General features: G+C 56.6%; 1 protein-coding gene across 1 annotated transcript; it reads right to left on the reverse strand.

Annotated features, from left to right (window-relative positions):
- Nucleotides 1–2,025: 2,025 nt before the first annotated feature.
- Nucleotides 2,026–7,564, reverse strand: LOC149990045 (nidogen-like). The gene is made up of 5 exons (XM_090265693.1): nucleotides 7,477–7,564; nucleotides 6,234–6,405; nucleotides 5,223–5,380; nucleotides 3,144–3,256; nucleotides 2,026–2,220 (listed from the first exon to the last, which is right to left on the reverse strand). Exons 1-4 carry the CDS (start codon nucleotides 7,562–7,564, stop codon nucleotides 3,246–3,248), a joined length of 429 nt encoding a protein of 142 aa, XP_090121819.1. The 3' UTR covers nucleotides 2,026–2,220; nucleotides 3,144–3,245.
- Nucleotides 7,565–11,108: the final 3,544 nt, after the last annotated feature.

Raw genomic sequence — 11,108 nt, forward strand, 5'->3', positions numbered from 1 at the left:
TCTGAGCTGGGACGGAGCGCCGACACTCCCGAATACAGCCGAGTCTGAGCCCAGAATGACATAGAGTCCCCTATGAAACCAGAATTCCCCAGGTGAGCAGGTTAAGCTGTCTGCCATCAAAGGCTCCCCGGCTGAAAATCACAGCGAGCGAAACAAATAGGGCTTTGTTGTACCTTTGTGTGTGTGTGTGATTCATACCTGCCAGTTATCTGTAACTAACATGCTTCCTAAGTGGACATGAATATATGTGATGTGTGATTATAAAATAGGTTTTTAATGGTTTTTTAAAAAACTAAACTGCAGACATCTTCAAACATATTCAAAAGTGGAGGTCACAGAGTTATGGCCTCATGTATCAGCTAGGGTTTCAGTAAACAACGGTGTATTCACATTGGGAGAGTTTGAGGCTTAAAGTTATGGTTGGGGAGTGGGGAATCCCCTAGGAACAGAGCAGCCCAAGGGGATAGTGCCAAGGACTGTGACCTCCCCGAGGCCCAGAGACCAGGGGACGCAGTGGCTCCTGGGACCCTGAGATCGTGGGGAGGGGACACATCCAGGGAACATTCCTTTGGGTCTGCCTGGGAGCAGAAATGCTGGGTCATGTGGTCACTTTATATTCAACTTCTTGAGGAACCGTGAGGCTATCTCCCCTGAGGGCCACGTGATTTTATTCTGACAATGTGGTTCCAACTGTACCCGCGGGTCTCGATTCTCCCCATCCTCCTCAACACGGTTTGTTTGTTTTTTATATCTAATTGTGGTTTTGATTTGCATTTTCCTGAAGATAAATGATGTTATTAGCATGTCTTCATGTGCTTATTGGCCATTTGTGTATCTTCTCTGAAAAAAAATGTTTATTCAGACCCTTTGTCCATTTTTAAATTGGGTTTTTAACCTTGAGTTGTAGTTCTTCACATAGTCAGGCTATTGACCCTCTGTCTGAGTCCAAGACGTGGTCACTGCACCCAGCAGGCAGGGCACAGCACGGGTGCCGGCTCCGAGCTGAGCAGCGGCCTCGCTCCATGCCCAGCGCCGGGCAAGTGCGTGTTCCTTCTGGAGATGAGGAGGCAGGGAAGCAGCTCATCTTCGGAACTGAATCACGAGACTGAAATTTTTCTAAAAAAGGAAAACAATGTCCCAACGGGTGGTTAGGGGTCTATGACCGAGTTAATGTTTAAGTGAATTACAAGCCCCTAGGTTTTTTGTTGCCTCCCTTGGGAAACCAGCCAGTCCCGCAACACTGGGGTTCCATGGGCTTGCGGATCATCAAACAGCTCTTTTCACTGTGAATCAACCTCCTGACATTAAATTTCTTCATTCGAATAGGATAGAGGAAGATTTATTAACAAAATTTTTTATTTTTATTTTCTGCACTAGTATTTATACAGCTGTAAACTCAAAAGGGATTATCCAACACTGGTATAAACTGGGGGAACAGTTAGTAAACACCTTCAATGGTTTCCACAGTTTTAGAATTTATCATTTAAAAAAAGAATAGTTATAAAAATTATACAAACTCATGACAAACATTTGATATAGAGGGCTTGATACAGAATGATAAATATAAAAAGAAAATGAAACTAATGTATGGGTTGGGCTATATAAACAACACATGTGTTTCCCAAACCTTGTGATTCTTGGGAATATATTCGCCTCTGAAAACAAACTCGAATTATTCACATAAGGCTCTCTCCCAATTCAGGTCCAACGGGTTACGGCCCTGGCTGGTGTGTCAAGGAGCTGACAAAACGATGGGCGCGTCACAGTGACGCTGAGCTCGTAAGGCCACAGGAAAGGGGGCAGCTCAGGCCTGGGAGGTTCTGCACGCCACTGGGGTGGGGCATATAACCCTCGTTTGGGGCTTTACATGCTTGTCTAAGGGTTTGGGTGAGGGGCGGGGGTGTTCTGTCTTTGTGTAGGGATAGAGACTTCCCCATTCCAGAAGCTCAGGGCTTATGTTTTGGGGAACAGTGAGGGGCACAATGTTGAGGCTCAGGCTGGTGTCCACTTAGCCACCAGGTCAGATAGTTTTGTCTGGACCCTTTGAAGTAGGGTGTTGCTGTGAAATGCTCGGTGAGGGACTAAGGCACTCGGGTCTTCACTTGCGCTCAATACGGTCAACTCCCAGGGTGTTGTCAGGGCAACGGCAGGTCCTGCCTCCGGGGGTGGCCAAGCAGAGGTGGGTACAGCCGCCATTGTTCACCGAGCAGTAGTTGTGGCCTGGAAAAGGCAGCAATCAGCTCAACAGCCCTCTAAGAGCAAGGGTTCCATATTAAACCCCTTTTTCGTTTTCAGGAGGCCAACCTTGGGGGGCTCCAGGGGACCAGGGAAGGCTGTACCAGGCACTCAGCTAAGCTCATCTGCTGGCTGTTTCCTCATCATTCAGGATTTGCCAGATAGGCAAGAACCCTGATTCCTGATTTGGGGGCTACATGGATCTCAGCGAGAGCGATCTTCCTCTGACGATAACATGGAGTTGGGATTTCAAAGCACAAAGGACCCTCCCTCTAGCTTGCCCGGCTGGCTTTGCCCTCGACGGGGTGTGGGGGGCAGGGTGTGTGGGGAGAGGTCTTGAAGAAGCAGCACAGACTGAAGCCAGCTGTCTAGATGCCCCCAGCTCTGCCACCATCAGCCATGACTTTGGGCAAGCGGCTTCAGTTTCCTTATTTATAAAATGGGCACCATAATGGTACCGACCTGAGCAGGTCACTCGAAGATTAAATGGACTCATGAATACAAAGCACTTAGGGTGCTGAGTGAGTTCATCTGTGTAAAGCACCCACCTCACAGTAAGTGCCACGCTCATGTCTGTAATTATTCTGATTATTAATTACTGTTGTTGCTTTTGGGCCCAATAAATGGACTTTCAAAGCAGCGGAGATCCTAACACTGTGTTCCTGCCTGGAACCTGAAGACCACACGCTTCCCAACCCAGCCCCAGATTCAATACTTTTCCTCACCCTTGTCCACTTCACTCCCTTATGTTTTCTATTTATCTGGTTCGCTCATGAAATAATGAAGGCCCTTGGTGGAAGGGACATGTGATCAGGACCACTAGAGGCTGGACAGGTAGCAGCCAGAGCGTGGGCTCTGAGCCACAGGGTGCCCTTGGCCCCTGAACAGTAACTGTGCAGCTGAGTTACCTTGGGGACACTGAGGCAGGGCGGTGGTGATGCCGTACAGCCGGGTCTGCTTGTGGGGGCGGGAGGTGTCCGTCTCTTTGGAAACAGCAAGATCTACAGCAATCACGGAATTCCTACAAGAACCAAAGGGCAGAAAGTAAAACATATTTGATGGCTCCAACCTTCCCCACAGAGCAGCCTCTTCTGTAGTTTGGGGGTAAGTTGGAGGCTGTGAACAGATACACTGGTCTTGCTTGTAACCATCCCTCCCTACCTCCCTCCCCCCTCTAGGGTGGGTCAAGCCTGCATTTTTCTGTCTTCTTAAGAAAGGACAAAGATCAGCTGGCATTCCCCTCAGGCACTAAACTCTGAGCTGGGAAACCTGCTATCTATACAGACCCTGGCCACAGCACTGCCTTGCTGGCTCGGTTTAACCCTCCTTTCTTCAGGAAGGGGTGGTTAAGACGGGCCTGTGTTCCCTTTAGCCATGGCATTCTGCAGTTTAAGAACAATGAGGAAGTAGGGGCATGGAGTGGGCATGGAGCCCACCAGCCAAGGGATTCTGGGCCAGCTCCTGGGGAAGGCGCCGATGCACCCAGCACTCAGCAACCTCAAGTTCACAGACGGCAACCGCCGCCCATCCTGCAGTGTCTGCACGGTAAGTGGTGCTCCTGCCCCCCAAGACCCCGGCCTCCTCCGTGTCCCACGACCAGAGGGCCAAGGCAGAGGGGGCGTCTTGGAGGCTGGAGGCCAAGCCAAGAGCCCAACAGAAGGGCTCGGCCTCCCCGAGGCGGAGGGTGGCAGGGCCGGCCGCTGACGTGCATCTTCCGGTCTGTGTAACACAGATTCTTCCTGAAACTGGTGACCGCGAAAGGGTACTGGAGCCCTTCAAGCACCCCGCGTCAGCGGGGCTGGCCGGGCTGCAGGCACTCGGCCCGGCTGGTGCCCATGCGAGAGGGAACAAGTCGTTTACTGTCTGCACGAGAAATGGCCCTTTGTGTCACAGAACAAGAGCAGCAAGAGCGAGTGCGAGAGAAATGTGGCTTTTCAATGATGGGTCCTGGAGAACACAGGAGGCCAGCTCTGTCCCTTCGTCTCCTCTTGGCCCCGTTGGTCAATGCCCACCTCTGTCAGGCACTCACTCCTGGCTCTGCTGGGAGACATGAGTGGGGCAGAGGCCGTTCCTGGAGCTCTTGCTCCCAGATCCCCTCCCCAAAGCCTCGCCAGATCCCTCCCTGAATGCGGGGCCTGAGAACTAAACCGCCCTGCAGGTCAGCGGCTCTGAACAGCCTCGCACCCACGCCTGCACCCACGCGACAACAAGGCTGTGTTCCCTTTAGCTGTGCACGCCTTACCCCTGGTGCACCCCAAGTGTAAGACATGGTCCCTGCTCCCCTGCGGTACTGACAGTCTGGACCAGAGCAGGTTCTCAACAGACTGGGATGGATGACTGACGTTCCCCCCCCCCTGACTGAGCACCCTGCCCACAGCCCTCGTCCGAGGGATACCCCAAGTCTGCCAGGGCAGGGGCACACATCAGACTGGCATTACTTTATCTCCCTTGGAGCCATGCCCTGCCCTGGCCCTTGGGGACCAGTGGGAACTATAGGAATGTAAGTCACGAATTAACAGGTATTACAATGAGGACAGGCTCTGGGGTGGGCAAACTTTTTCTAAAGAACCGGGTAGCAATCATTTTAGGTTCTGTGGGCCAAGAGGCAAAATCAAGGACATTGTGCAGGCATTTATGTAACCAGTTAAAATGTAGTATTTAAAAATGGAAAACCGTTTCTAGCTCCCAGGTTACACCAGGTGGTATATAAGCAGGTGGCAGGTAGGACTGGCCTATGGGCTGTAGTTTGCTGACCCCAGACTGAGAGGATCGAGACCCGTCCCCAGAGCACATTAAGCCCAGAGAAACAATGAATTTCAGAGCAAGGACATGCAGCTCTTTTTGTGCAGGCAAAGCAAAAGTTACGCCCTTTTCCCGTAACATCCTCTTGAGGTACAGACTGGGCTGGCTCAGTGTGGGCAACAGTAATTGTTTGGTTAAAAACAAAACAAAACAAACAAACAAACCCTACCCCACCCCGCAGTGACCTGCGTCCACCCAGCAGAGCTGGGATGAGTAAGCATCAAAGGTCAGCCCGTTGGGCAGGCCCAGGTCGTCCTGCACCGGGACCCTCCGGTTGGTGCCGTCCATGTAGGAAGTTTCAATTTGGGGGCTGTCTCTGTTACGGTCTGTCCAATAAAGGTTCCTGGAGGAGGAAGAGGAGGGGAAAGAGCAAGAAGAATAATGAAGACACATGAGAGAAGGTTTGTTTAAAAGTCCTGAGTAGGAACCACAGACGGAGACATCAGCAGACATGAAAACTCGGACGGGTTAAAAAGCACCTGGAGGTGCCGAGACGTGCTTTGCCTTGATTCTTCCCTTGAATCGGTTATTCTGTGAACACCGAATCGCCTTCCCCTCAACATCCCAATAAAGTTGTTAAAAGAGAAAAACAAAACAGAATGGCGCAAGCAGCATGAATGCGTGGGAAGCCCCACAAGCTGTCACCACCCAGGGAGGCACAGCACACCTGTCTGTGGCTGAGGCCCAGAGACAGATGCTGGCAGAGGTGGTGGTGGCCCCAGAACAGGGGGTATGTGGCCTCAGAGTGTCCAGACGCCCAGGGCCTGGTGTGTCAGACTCAGAGCTTGCAGCAGAGAAGGGAGAGGAAGCCCCGAGGCACTGATGAAGACCATTGGAAGGGGAAGGGGTCTCCTTGGCCTTCACCTTAGCACTGGGCGGTCCCCAGGGAAGGGGGCCCTGAAGGTACATTTATACTGGATGCTCTTCTGAGGTTCGTACAACTCAGCTGTTGATCCACATCCAACCCACGTGGAAATACCCAACTTACAAAGTCTCATGGGAAAAGATCTGAAAGTGGAACATGGCAGCGAGCCCCAACTGTAACAGACATTCTGCCATTTCGCTGTGGGTAGCTATCAGCCACCAACTGCTGGCGTTGATGCCAGGAGAGTGGTGCTGGAGTCAGAGCCTCACACTGAGCACACCCAGAGGGCGGGAGCAAGGACAGCGGACGCACACAGACTGACACCACATACCCTCTCACAGAGTCTGTCACAATGCCTCTGGGGTTCACCAAATCAGTCTCAAACAGCACCCGGCGATGGGTGCCATCCAGCTTTGCGACTTCTATTCGATCCAGGCGAGAATCTGTCCAGAAGAGGTTGCGGCCAAGATGGTCAAGGGCAATGCCTTCTGGGCTTCCAAGATCTAGAAGCAAATGCAGGACGCATCCGATTTTTTAACCAGGTAAGTATCGTTTTCTTCTGATCACTCTGTGCTATTTCACATGGTGTCCAATCCTTGCACTTTGAGAAAACAAACGTGAACGTGACAGGCTTGCTGTTTATAAGATAAGCAACATTCAAAGTGACAAACAGATGCCGCTCAGTCACTTGTGAACCCCCCGTGCACCACATTGGGAACCAGGTCCCAACGATGCTGAAGCTTTGGCTCTACCTACAAGGAACCCACAGCCAACTCTGAGTTGTGGGTTCCTCAGGAGCACAGGGAGGGACACTGGACTCAGCATAGGGACACCAGGAAGGCTTCCTGGGGGAGGTGACATTTGGGAAGCTGGCTCCTGATGGACAACAGGAGTCTGTCAGGCAAAGGTCCTAGAGAAGGGTTTTCCAGGTTGTGGGATGGGCACGTCAGTCTAAAGGAAGACCGGACATGGTTTAAAATGACCTGGGTATAGTTTTGTGTGGCTGGAAACCGTGGGGGTGCAGAGTGGCCAGAGATGAAGTTAGGGTTCCCCTGTTAAAGAGCTTACAGCTTATCCCATAGGCCTAGGGGAGGCACAGGAAGATACTAAGATGAGGAATAAAAGGAACAGATTCACCATATTCATTAATCATTGAAGGGGAAAGGTCATTTCAGAGGAAAAAAATATATGTAAGAAGTCACAGCTTTTTTGTTTGTATTTTATACAAGTACTAGGAGTACAAAAGAGGAGTGTTAGGGACCCAAAGTAACACTCCTGGGAGTCTTTACTAGGTTACAAGTAAGTAAATTCAAGCCGGGATCGCCCCAGGGCGAGCTGACTGCCGTGCGAACCTTCAGGGCCCACCCAGCCCATCAGACGGTCAGCACTGCAATGGCTCCCTGACCGCGAATGAAAGCCAAAGCCCGCCAGGGGCTTACTGGTGTCGCGCGGGGTTTCCTCCCCTCCTCTGATTAGAGAATTGAAGGTGGTTTATTGCGGCCGGAAGGGGGAGCGGCCCTGGGGGGGTGGGGGGTGCTGGTGCAAAGGCCTGCGGATGCCCAGGGCGCAGGCACCGTGACCTCGAGGCGTGCGGCAGCCGACCACAGCCTGGAGGACAGTGCCGGTCACCGCCCCGCGGCTCTGCATCTGGGCCAGGCTCATCACTCAGGAAGCTTGTGAAGCTCCTACTGTGTGCTAAGGACTCAGCCATCAGCAAGAGCACCTGCGTCCCCTGGGGGTGCAGCCGCAGAGGTGCAGCTCCTGGCCTTGAGGGGGCAGGTACAGGGCACAGAAGCGCCCTCTGGGCACCAAATAACATGGACGCCTGGCCCCGCCCCTCCTGCTGTGGGGGGTGGGGGTCACTAACTCCCTAGATCCTGGGTGACTGCGGCAGGACCAGGACTCGCCCCACTGCCCTGGCTCCCCCCTCCCCCAACACACACACACTGCGCTGTGCATCTGCACCAGGCGGCGGCTGCAGACCCCAGGTGGCTTCACATCACTTAGATGGAGCAACACTCGAGCCCACGGGGACGGAACACAAGGTGAGACTGTGCTCCACATCCCCACAGAGCAAACGCCCACACACAGGACAGGGCCACAGCCAGGCCCTACGTGACCTTCGCTCTGTTCCCCAAAAGCGAGGCCACAAACATCTCTCCTGCTCACGGTGTGCGGGGGCTTTAGCAGGAGTGTCGTCGGGGTCCCTTCCTCCACTGTGGACACACACGTGGCTCCGTCCCTCCCCCCAACGGAGGTCGGAGGCCAAGGGGCTGCAGTCCCGGCTGCAGTGTCATCACGAGGGGCCCTCTGTCCCCGGCAAGAGGCCTAACAGGCCGTGCAGGCTCCGGTGGCTCCCAGAGGCGCCCCAGCCATAGCCTGCCCCCACGGCCCCATTCCTGGGAAGCTAATGATGGCCCCGGGCCAGCTGGAGGGACATGCTTGTTACCGCGGACGGAGGCTGGGCCCCGCTGGGGGACTCATTAGTGGGCAGAGCAGTGACACGGGACATGCGATTCAAAGTCAAACCTGCCTCACAGAGGAGCCCCTCCCCCCCACTCGACCCAGGGACCAGGCCCCTTCAGCCCAGCGTGCAGACCCCGAGGTGCCAATAGCATCAACAGCACCCCCGCCAGGTGCGAGAGCCTTTGCTTCCGCTGACAGTCACAGGCGCCCCAGCACCCACCCCAGTGCCTGCCTCAAACAAGGAGCTTAGTGGCCTGCACACAGTTTGGGGGGGTCTCAAGGTGAAAGGTCGCTCGAGCAGGCAAGGGGCTGACAGAGGGTGAGGAGGAGGGCAGCGGTGGGCAGGGACCGGAAGGAGCTGGCTGCCTGGGTGTGGGGTGGAGGGCCGCAGCGACCCCGGGTTCCTCCTGTGACGGGCACTGAGGTCGGGGGCAAAAGGGGGCCCCCCGCCTGCCCCAGTCCAGCTTGGGCACAGCCAGGGGGCTCACTCCGGGCCCCGCCAAGCACGGTCCAGGTGGAGGCGGATGCCTGTCCCCAACGCCCGCAGTGGTTTTCTCAGCCCAGCAGGGTCCTCGCGCTCCACACAGAAGTGGCGTGGCCTGTGGGGGTCAGACCGGGTCGGACCCACGCTGACGCCTCCTGTGCCCATCATGAGCTGTTGCTATAAAGAGCGCTGGTGCCCTCGGGCAGCAGGTGGCGACAGCGTCACTGACCACACACCCCAGCCTGCAGGTGGACGGAAGCCCGGGCAGGACTAGGGTTCACGGGCCTCGGGCGCAGCCGAACCTGGTGCTGGCGGCCAGCGCTGCAGGTCGGGCCACAGGCCTTCGGAGCACCCAGCTCGCTGCCACCGCGGTGGGCTTGTACCCGCTTTTGCCAATGGACGGCACAAGTGACACAGTTCCTGAGCTGGGACTCTGTCCTGGTGCCGCGGGGAAGGCCCGGCCACACGAGCGGCCGAGTGCGGGGCAGTGCAGTGGGGCCTGGCACCAGGCACGGGAGAAGGCTCCAGTGACACCACCCCGCGGTCCCAGCCCCGCCCCGCCCACCCCAGGGTCCCAGCCCCGCCCCGCCCCGCCCAGCCTGTCCCAGGGTCCCAGCCCCGCCCAGACATGCCCAGCTCCCCAGAAGCCTAGTGCTGGGGACAGAGCCCCGGGACCTGCCCGCACCCCGGTCCCCTGGGTCCGCCCACAGAACCCCCAGCTGCCGTGCTCCCCACTAGGCCGGGGCTGATCTCCGAGCCGCGGGCGACTGGAAGGCCACCGCTGTGAAGGGAGCACTGGGTGGTGGTGCTGGGGGCGGAACCGAAGCTCCGGGACTCGGGGCTCCTCCGGACGCCCCAGCGCTCAAACCTGCACTCTCCGCGTAGGTCTGGCTGTTACAACAGCGCCGGGTGCGTTTTCGGGCACACGGCCCCGCCCCGCAGGCAGCTGGCAAGGCTCCCCCGTGTGGCTTCTCCGGACGCCACGTGCCCAGAACTGCCATGACTCAGCTCCGAGCCCCTACCGAGCCCCTACTCGGGAGCCCCCAGCATGGCTGCAGCTCCTGGCCACTGGCCTTGAACGCTTCTAACAAGCAGCTGGTCACTGCAGGCCACACGAGCGTCCTGGCCACTTCCTGAATGAAGCACCGAAGCAGCCCCAAAGCCAGGCCAGGCCACCCCGCGGGCACCGCGCAGACATTCACACACTAGCACGCGCTGCATCGGGAGGGACGGACTGTCTGTTCCAACAGCCGGCGGAGACGGCCGGTGGTCAGGAGAAACCAGGAATGACGGACGGGGCCTGATCTCCCACCCCTGCCGGAAGCCCGGGAGGGCGGCTGTCCGCCCCCTGTGAGCAGGCAACCTCTCCCTTCTGTCCCAGGGGCCCGCGCTGCTCTGTGCAGCTTCCTGTGTGGCCTGGACCACCCACAGCCAGATGCCCACCAGGTGCAGCGACTCTGCGCCTCCCCCAGGAAGAAGCTGTGCGCCCCAGCGGTCCTTGGATGTGGCTGGGCAGAAGAGCAACGCTTGTCACTTGAAGGCCCCCTGGGCTGTGACACAATCCAGGGACAGGTGACCATGGACCCTAACAATCCTGGCGTCACCTGGGCTGGGCATGTGGCATTGGGGGAGTTGGGGTGTTGGGCTCCTTTCCCCACACCTGCCGACCAGCAGTTTGCTGACCAGTCCCAAGTCCTGCCCTGCGCTGGCCGGGATGGAGCGCCCCATTTCAGGGGTGACGGCCACCTTCTCTCATTTCCTCCTTTAATCCTGGCAAGCGCCCTGACCAGCGGCTTGGTGGATTGGGCATTGTCCCAAAAGGTTGCTGGTTCCACAGCACGTTAGCTGGGGCACCAGGTTTCCATTTCCCAGACAAGGAGACCTGGGAGTCTCCCGAGAAATGCCAGGCTTGTTAGAAAGGCAGGTTCTGGCCTGTCAGCGCGGCTGCATCAGAACCTCTAGGCTCTGCACTTTCTGGGGAATCCTGGTCCCAAGAGCTCTTGCTGAGCCAACGGGTTTGGGAGGAGCGCGCCTCAGGCTTCCATTCCCGGTCGGCTCGCCTCCAAGTGCCCACTTTCCTGGGCGTTACAGAAGCCCTGTGCCCGCACCCTGAAGCGGTGGTGGCAGGTGACGAGGCCAGGGAATGGAGCTCTCCAGGTAGATTAGTGCCCGCTAAGGGCCACCAGGGGTGCGGGCGCCTGCCGCTGTGAGGACACGGCCTGGAAGTGCCCACAGCAGGACCCCACCTGCTGGCGC

The sequence above is a fragment of the Furipterus horrens genome, unplaced genomic scaffold, assembly GCF_987537825.1.
Source record: "Furipterus horrens unplaced genomic scaffold, mFurHor1.1.pri manual_scaffold_33, whole genome shotgun sequence".
Taxonomy (NCBI): Eukaryota; Metazoa; Chordata; class Mammalia; order Chiroptera; family Furipteridae; genus Furipterus; species Furipterus horrens.

Coding starts and splice junctions, on each gene's coding strand:
- LOC149990045 (XM_090265693.1), bottom strand. CDS start 7,564: ATGAGCCTGGCCCAGATGCAGAGCCGCGGGGCGGTGACCGGCACTGTC. Junction 6,406..7,476: donor CCGCACGCCTCGAGGTCACG/GTGCCTGCGCCC, acceptor ATTTGCTTCTAG/ATCTTGGAAGCCCAGAAGGC. Junction 5,381..6,233: donor GTGACAGACTCTGTGAGAGG/GTATGTGGTGTC, acceptor TTCCTCCTCCAG/GAACCTTTATTGGACAGACC.